This window comes from Sinocyclocheilus anshuiensis, unplaced genomic scaffold (assembly GCF_001515605.1).
Source record: "Sinocyclocheilus anshuiensis isolate Anshui unplaced genomic scaffold, SAMN03320099.WGS_v1.1 scaffold1133, whole genome shotgun sequence".
Classification (NCBI taxonomy): domain Eukaryota; kingdom Metazoa; phylum Chordata; class Actinopteri; order Cypriniformes; family Cyprinidae; genus Sinocyclocheilus; species Sinocyclocheilus anshuiensis.
The window spans coordinates 603964-612631 of record NW_015555792.1 but is presented as its reverse complement, the minus strand read 5'-3'; the positions used below and the strand labels follow the sequence as shown (position 1 = coordinate 612631).

At 40.6% G+C, this 8668-nt stretch overlaps 1 protein-coding gene across 3 annotated transcripts in view; it reads right to left on the bottom strand.

Annotated features, from left to right (window-relative positions):
• Window positions 1–355: 355 nt before the first annotated feature.
• Window positions 356–8668, bottom strand: part of LOC107674883 (zinc finger protein 711-like) — a 20561-nt gene continuing 12248 nt past the window's right edge. For all 3 annotated transcript variants that reach the window (XM_016469025.1, XM_016469024.1, XM_016469026.1), the window contains exons 6-9: window positions 6131–6268; window positions 5898–6035; window positions 4916–5047; window positions 356–1646 (exon numbers count right to left, since the gene is read on the bottom strand). In XM_016469025.1, coding sequence (XP_016324511.1) covers window positions 469–1646; window positions 4916–5047; window positions 5898–6035; window positions 6131–6268 — 1586 coding nt within the window. In that variant the 3' untranslated portion in view covers window positions 356–468. The remainder of the gene's footprint in view (window positions 1647–4915; window positions 5048–5897; window positions 6036–6130; window positions 6269–8668) is intronic.

The following is an 8668-nucleotide window of genomic DNA, read 5'->3' as shown; positions in this document are numbered from 1 at the left end:
TCTCTCTCCTAAACGAGCTGATGATCTGAATCAGGTGCGTTAAATAAGGGAGACATACACTCTTAAAAATAAAGGTGCTTCACGATGCCATAGAAGAACCTTTTTTGTCTAAATGGTTCCATAAAGAACCTTTAACATCTGAAGAACCTTCTTTCGCCACAAAGAAGCTTTTGTGAAACAGAAAGGTTCTGCAGATGTTAAAGGTTCTTTATGGAACCTTGTGGCGAAAGAAGGTTCTTCAGATTATAAAAAGGTAAGAAAGAGATGGTTCTTTAAAGAACCTTTCTTTGTGGAACTAAAAATGGTTCTTCTATGGCATCGCTGTGAAGAACCTTTTAAGCACCTTTATTTTTAAAGGTGTATAAAATGTGCAGAGCAGTGGGTCCCGAGGACTGGAGTTGAGAACCATTGCATTAAATAAGAGGGCCGTAAATGAGACGTGTAGCTGTGGAGCAGAAAGAAAGAGCGTTATAGCAGGGTTTCTTTGTGATGCCGCATTATGTGTTGATTCTTTTCCGACGGCCGCCGGAAACCCTTCTTGCAATAGTCACACCTGTGCGGATAGTCTTTAGTGTGGATGGATATGACGTGCCGTTTGAAACCCGAAGCGTCCGTAGTGTTGTACTCGCAAAATTGGCACTGATAGACCTTGCGACCGCTGTGCGTCTTCATGTGCTTCTTAAGTTCGTTCTGATGCCTGAATCCGCGCTTGCAGCGCTTGCACTTAAATGGCAAGTCCTTGGTGTGAACGGACAGAATGTGGCGGCTCAGCGTGAAGGGGTCCGACGTCTTAAAATCGCAGTGCCGGCACTGGTGCACTTTATTCCCCTTGTGCGTTTCGGCGTGCTTCTTCAGTTCGGAGGGTCTGTGGAAGCCCTTCTCGCAGACGTCGCACTTGTGCGGGAAGTCTTTGGTGTGCACCGAGATGACGTGACGCTTCAGGTCGCTGGAGTTGGTGCTTTTGTGTTCGCAGTGTGGACACTGGTGAGTCTTATGGCCCTGGAAGATCTCCGTGTGTCTCTGGAGCTCCTTGTCCTCGGCGAAGGCTTGCGGACAGTGGCCGCACTTGAAGGGCAGGTCAGTGCCGTGTTTGCTCTTTATGTGAGTCTTTAGGTTGGACTGGTCGGCACAGCGGAAGTCACAGTGCTGGCAATGGTAGGGCTTCTCGCCCGTGTGCGTCCGCATGTGCTTCTTGAGCTCCGACGGGTGCCGGAAGCCCTTGGCGCACTCGACGCAGACGTGTGCAAAGTTTTTGCTGTGCACAGCCAGCAGGTGGCGGTTGAGGAGGCCCTGCTCGGCCGTCTCGTACTCGCAGTACTTGCACTTGTGCAGCTTGGGCTCCTTGTCGCGCAGGATGAGCTTGTTGGAGCTGAGCGGGCTGGCCTCGTGATAACGCCGCGTGTACTCGGTGTACTCCGGGATCTTCTCGCTCTTGATGATCAGCTTGTGGCTCTCCAGGTGGTTGTGGAAACTCACCTTCTTGTTGGTGGTGAAGTCGCAGTCGGTGCACTGGTACTTCTTCTTGAACATGTGGTCCGGGTGATTCTTCATGTGGCGCTTCAGGAAACCGCATGATTTGAACTTCTTGCCGCAGATGTGGCAGGGGTAGACGGTCAGGGGCTGCCCGTCAGGACCGATGATCACAGCTGAAACAGAAGGAGAGCATGCTGAACATAGACTTCTGTTGTGAGACAGGATATCCAACAAGAAAAGAAAAAAGAAAGGACAACTTCCCTTTTAAACATCCACTTTTAAGGAGGCTTTACGACCAGACTGAGGGGGTCAACTTCACCATCAAAGGGGTCATCGGATGCAAAATTCACTTTTACATGGTGTTTGAAGTGAAATGTGTGTTGGCAGTGTGCACACTAGGGGTGTTGAAATTAATCGTTGCATCGCGATGCGGACGTGGACGATTCTGCATCGATGCAGTAATAGACCATAATTGATTATAGCCTACTGACGTCATTCACATACAGGCTTGTATTAAAAATGCACTCTCTATTTTTAAATCTGAGCTTTGCTTTTGCTGGAAATGGCACGTGTGTGCACTAGAGGCAATCGCGGTAGGCTTCAGACGCGTGCGTATCGCTTGACAATGTTTCCTTGTTCTGTGCATTAGTGTGAATGCAGCCTATTAAAGCTGCCACTGTCTATGATCTCATCAGTAATAATCAAACAGCAATAATGCTGAGGAAAAATGAAAAACCCATAACTATGATTATCTGTAAACTTTCGGATACTTAAAGTACTCTTAGATGCTGAAAGTGCTTTTTGTTTATCACTTGTAATTGTCTTTTTCCCCCTTTATTGCTATATATTTGTTTGTATGTTTTGAAGCCATATTTACTTTAATTCTTAACAATAATTAATTAACATCATTATTAAAAAAATTATCCTGTTTATATCATTTAATAAAATTGCACAAAATAAATTTGATATGATCGTGATGCATGATATCGAATTGAATCAAATCGCTGACATGACAATCGTAATCGAATTGAATCGTGAAACCAGTGCCGATTCACACCCCTAGTGTACACATCCACCCTATAATGACAAAAATCCACCCAGTGTTTTTTTTTTTAAATCCCCATAAATCATAACCCCTTTCTCAGATCAAGTCGTTCTCAGATTCTTGGCTGTGTGACATCACAGACCCAGGCCCCTCCCACGATTGTTGATTGACACTGGCGTTTTCCCTTAGACCCGCCCTGAGTAAGCTGTAAACAGTCCGCCATTGTTTCGATGCTGGAGCAGGAGTAGACAAGAATGACTCCTAAGCGATTGAGGTGTTCTGTTGTTGGATGTAATAATGAACATAACAGTCGTCATTTACTCCCGACATCTAAGCCACTGAAGACGGAGTGGATTATATTTGTTTTTGAAGGGAATTTGCCCCCAATCTACCTAAATGCGTCTATGTTTGCGCGAATGAATTTTTTTAATACATTTTTATGAATCTTTGCAAATTGCGTTTCCTAATAATGTGCTGGTTAGCAAGTTCCACAAGGAATGCGGCTAAAGTTTACAGTCTCAGAGAACAGCTTGTCACTCAACGGAAGAGAGGGGTGGGGTCAGAAGAGCTCATTAGCATTTAAAGGGACATGCACCAAAACCGCTCGCTGTGAGCAGAGCTGTTTTTAGCAAGGTAAAAAGGGTGGGTTTTTTTTACACTACCATTGAGAAATTTTAACCAAAGTATGTTATAGACTTTTCATGAAGACCCTAAAGAATCATACCAACTTGTGGAAAATGGGCATCTGATGACCCCTTCAAGAACTTCTTTTTTTGTTTGTTTTTTACATATCCTTATTATTTGCTATTATTGCTCTATTACATGCACATTAATTCGCAGACACCTAGTGCAGCAAAATTGCAGCAGTTGTTCAGATTTAAAGGGGTGGTTCACTGGTTTTCCTCTAGGCTTGATTGTGTTTATGGGGTGCAGTGTAACATGATTTCATGCTTTGTTTTTATAAAACCGCCTTATTTTTCATATACAGTGGGTACGGAAAGTTGTGTGTACATTAATGAGGAAAAAAAATTAACTTAAATGATTTTAGCAAATGGCTGCAATATAACAGAGTGAAAAATTGAAGGGGGTCTGAATACTTTCCGTACCCACTGTATGTTACCTTTATTCTACACCGCTGTCTTCATTGTCTTTTGAACGGCCGGTTGACTTCCTGTTTCTATGATACCACTCCCTCCTAAATACGCAAAGGGCTCAGATTGGTTAGCTGGCCCAGTGTATTGTTAGTGATTCGTCCGGAAACGTCACGCCCCTTACCATTACAGGCAATAGTTGCATGTGCTCCGTTGGAAAAGCCGCGTAACATTGCCTCGCCCCCTTTGTTGCGTGTTCCTGGGGGCGGGGTTTATGTTAATTGCATGGTTTGTGATGTCACCAACCCGGGAAGTAGCTCGTTGTAGTCCCTACCAGTTGTAATTGTAGGCATTAAACAGGCTTTTCTTTAAAAGACAATATCTCCATTTCCATTGAACTTTCAGCGCCGTAACTTTACAGATATTGTTTATACTCAAACAGCAACATTACACACATACTAAAGTTAAAAAAGTGGAATCACAATCAACCACCCGTTTAAGGAAAGGAATTAAATTACAGTTAAACTTCATATAACAGAAGCAAAAATTCTGAAATGTATCATAACACCAAGTTTGAAAGTAAAACATTTACAATTTCTCACAACATGCAAGAATTTGACTGCAATTTTTGTTGCTGTGTGACATGAACACAAAGTTTTAGTCTTCTAGCTGATAACGATATATACCACAAGACTGTTATGGAAATAAGGTTATGACCAAATTGATGTCTCAACTGTGTCTTACTGTGCTTGAACTGTTCAAGATTGCTTTAAAATTTAAACTGCCAAAGCTTAAAAATGCATTAAAGGGAGAACTGTGCTAAAGATGATTAACCACAATGTACAGTATATACTGGGTGTTAAATTCATTCAGTTTATCGTGTCTACTAGCTTATCATTCCCTCCTATATGAGACGCGTAAATAATATTAGTTTTTGTTTGTTTGTTTGTTTTATTTTTGAATAACTGCAGGCTTCCTAAAAACACATTTAAAGGGGAAAAAAATAATACATCGTTAATGTCAATACTTGGGTCGCTAAGAGTTAAATTACAGCATTACTTTTTGTCAGCTTTTTATAAAGATTGCATTACCTACAATGGTAGTCTAAAAACAATGACAAAAAAAAAAGTGACTTAAGTCAGAAAAAAGTCATACAGTGCAATTGACACGGTGAAAGATGAAATATTAGGAAGACAATTTTGTTTCTCTCTTTTTGAAATCATACACTGATGAGCCCAGGAACATATGTGGTCAATTTAAGTTAATGTACATTTAAAAACTTTCTAGCACTAGCAGCAGATCATACCTGTCTGGCACTGGCGTGTCTCTCCTCTCCTCTTCTTCTTGATCTTTTGCTTAAGTGCTCGGCTTGTGCTGATGCTGTCATTGATCTGTAGGTAGGGAGTGGCTGCACCATTCTTACATTCAAAACTGCTTCCTGTGGGAAAGCCATGACTGGTAAGGAGTTTGGATTGGACATTTTCACGCTATAAATGCACTAAAAGGAAAGGAGAATGTTTCTATAAATGTTAAGCTAAATGACCGATAGTGACCGAGAGCCAAAAAAGAAAATTCTGTCATCAGCTATTGCAGGGTTTCCCAGTTTTGAGTTTGCAAACCTAATAATTCAGTGGTAAAAATTTAAAATTAAAATAAATAAATTGGATTGCAATAAATACATCAAATTGCAAAAGGCTGTGATTCAGTCTGATGTGCTGCGTTTCACTTTAAAGTAAAGCTACAAAGACAATGCAAACACTATTTCTGTTAGTTTGCTTTTTTTAGTCAAAGTTTTTTTTTTTTTTGAAAGATTGAAAGTGAACATCCTCAAAAGACACTATTTTAATTAGCAGTATATTATTTTGTGATTATAAAAAATATATATAAATCACAATATCATTTATGACCAAATTGTGCAGCCCTATAATAAATACTTAATATAAAAACAATCAAAATAAGATAATAACTAAACAAAATTGTTTTCCTGTAATGTCTTGTGACTATTAACCATCATCAGAGAACCATACAATGTATTGTTAAATTATTGAATTTTAACTTAAATATTTTCTTGACATTCGCCAGGAATTTAGTCAAAAGGATTTGGCTGAAACCTAACCCTGAGCTATCATATGGCTTCACAAGACTTTGAATATAGTCATATTTGGAGTACCATACTAGAGTATGATACTATTATGCTACACTGAGTTCAGCTAGAATTTTCAATTTTGGTGGACTATTCATATAAAGCAATTTCTATCTCTGCCTGCAATATAAATAAAGTGAAGGACCATAAGCAGTCGCCCAGGTGGCAGGAACAAAGGTCTTGTTAACCGGTGTGTCCTCCAGCTGCGCTTCAGTGATAGCAGGAGCTTCTTCCTCCCCAACTATGACCTCCATATACACCTGGTCAGTCATCTCCGAACAGTCTGCATTCAGGACAGAGAACAGCATAAACATAACACACATTTCTGAGTTGCTGCATGCACCTGTTACTCTTCTTAAAGAGAGATGGAGAACTCACTGATCTCCTCCTCTCCTTGGCTGACGTCCTTTACAGCCATGTAGACCATTTTCTCTCTGGGCAGCCTGCCTGAACCCGCCGGCTCCAGCACCATGTGCCCGTTGGGAAAATCACTCTCTGCCACCACCTCTGTGCTGCCTACAACACAATCCACACAGAGTCATTACCGTCACTTTGAGAGTCAAAAAAGCATATACAGGAAACACAAAATGAATCCCCGTGGCTCCTGACGTTATATGGAGGTCTTATGAAGCGAAATGATCAGTCTGTGCAAGAACTGAACACTATTTACAACATATTACTGTAATCCAGAGCCTCAGGCGAACGTTCCGGAGTGATGTCCGGTTCGCAAACGAATCATTCTTTTAAACCGTTTTGCTTGAACCAGTTCACCAAATCAAACTGGAGCGTCTGAAACTGTTTGTGGCTTGAGCAGCACAGATCTACAAGTTACTCAATCAAAACTCACTTTCAGACGCCTGAAAGTCACTCCGACTCAAAATGAGCCAAAATACCAGCGGATCTGATCCTGTGATGAATGAACTGATTCAGCGCTCCAGTTCCTTCAACAGTCACTGAACTGAGGAAACAGTTCGACTCGATGAGCCGCTGATATGTGTGAACCGAAGGGGGGGGATGAAGGTTTTTATGGTTCCTCGTGGTTTATATAAAAAGTTGAGCTAAAGAAAGCTTATGCTTTAGACATTTAGACAGCCACGTTTCACATCATTACAGGATGCTTTAATGCTTTAATTTAGTGTAATTGAGTATACGTGACGCCATTGCATGATTACATAAATGAACTAGTGAACTGATCTAGTTAATTGAAACAAACTGTCTGAAAGAATCAGTTCACGGAAAAGAATAACATTTCCCCGTTTACCTGAGGCTCTGGATTACAGGGAATAATGTTGTAAACAATGTTCAGTTTCTTGCACAGACCGATCGTTTCACTTCATAAGACCTCATCGTCAGGAGCCACGGGTATTAATATTGTGTTCCCAGATAAGCTTTTTGTTAATTTTCAAAGATGGGCAGCCGCTGACTTGCATTTTATGAATCACCAATGATCACAGTTTCAGCTAAAAATCTTCTTTGCTGTTTTACTGAGGAAAACGTCACATCCTACATCTCAGATGGCCTAAGACCGAGTAAATTAACAGCAAATTAAAATTTTTGAATGAATTATCCCTTTAACTAGGTTACTGTACCTGTTGGTGTTTCTTTCAAATCCCTAAACTTAATAAGCAACAATAATAGTGATTGCACGAGTAGCAGTATGGAATCTAGGGCTGAAACGATTAGTCGACATTAAGTGAAAGACAAGTCAAGTCACCTTTATTTATATAGTGCTTTTAACAATACAGATTGCGTCAAAGCAGCTTTACAGTAGTAAATAGGAAAAGTGTCAATGATGTAAAAGGACAATAGTAAACACTCAATTTTCGACAACGTCGACAATAAAAGATTGTTGACAAATATTTTTGTTGTTGAGTAGTCATTTGATCTCATATGAGCTAATGTAAGAGCCTGCAGTAATGCGGTTTGACCAGTGCTGTAGTGCAAGACTGTAATTCAGCCCTCCTGGATGCAATTCAAGAGAAGAAGACAGTGCTTCAGAGCAAACGCAGCCAAACCGGAAGCTGCTGAGCTGCGTTTGGATGAATATGTCAATATATGGAATAGGGATGTCAACGATTAATCGATGATCGATTAATTGTCGATAAGAGATGCAATCGATTAAAGCTATCGATGGTCGATTAAGCAGTTTAATTTTGGGCTGCGTGCGGCTCATGCGCAAAACACGTGCGAGCGGCTGTGAGTGACGGTGACGGTATATAAATGCATCATCATTCACTCATAATTACAAATTAAGCTTTTAATGTGATTTAAACTTTTAAAGTACATTAAAGGGGTCATATGATGCAACTAACATTTTTCCTTTCTCTTTGGAGTGTTACAAGCTCTTGGTGCATAAAGAAGATCTGTAAAGTTGCAAACACTAAAGTCTCAAAACCAAAGAGATATTCTTTATAAAAGTTAAGAGTTAACCACGCCTACCTAAAACGGATCGTTCGAACACGCCCCCACATACCTACATCACGATCTGGGAAGATTTGCATAACGCCGCCCAAATGTTCACGCAAAGAAAGAAGGTGTAACTTTTATTCTCACTGTAGTATTGTTGACGCTGCAGCCATGTCCTGAAGACGCTGTGTGCTTCGTTGTGAAAGCGAAACTACTTTGTTTGGTCTTCCAAAAGAGGACGATATCCACTTCGTCATGCCTAGAGCTGATCTGTGCTGGTCGCTGAGGGAATACATCAACTTTCACCGTGGACAAAGCGGAGTCCAGCCTTGTCTTTTTATTTTATTTTACAGAACAACAGTAAAATTACAATACTAACATTTATGAATGTTGATAGAGTATTTGCTTTTTCTCAACTTTTATTTTGGCGCGCAGGAACGCGCAGGAAGACCTCAATGCTTATTTTTGTTGACAACAGATTTATAAATGAGTCTCATTACGAATACGTCG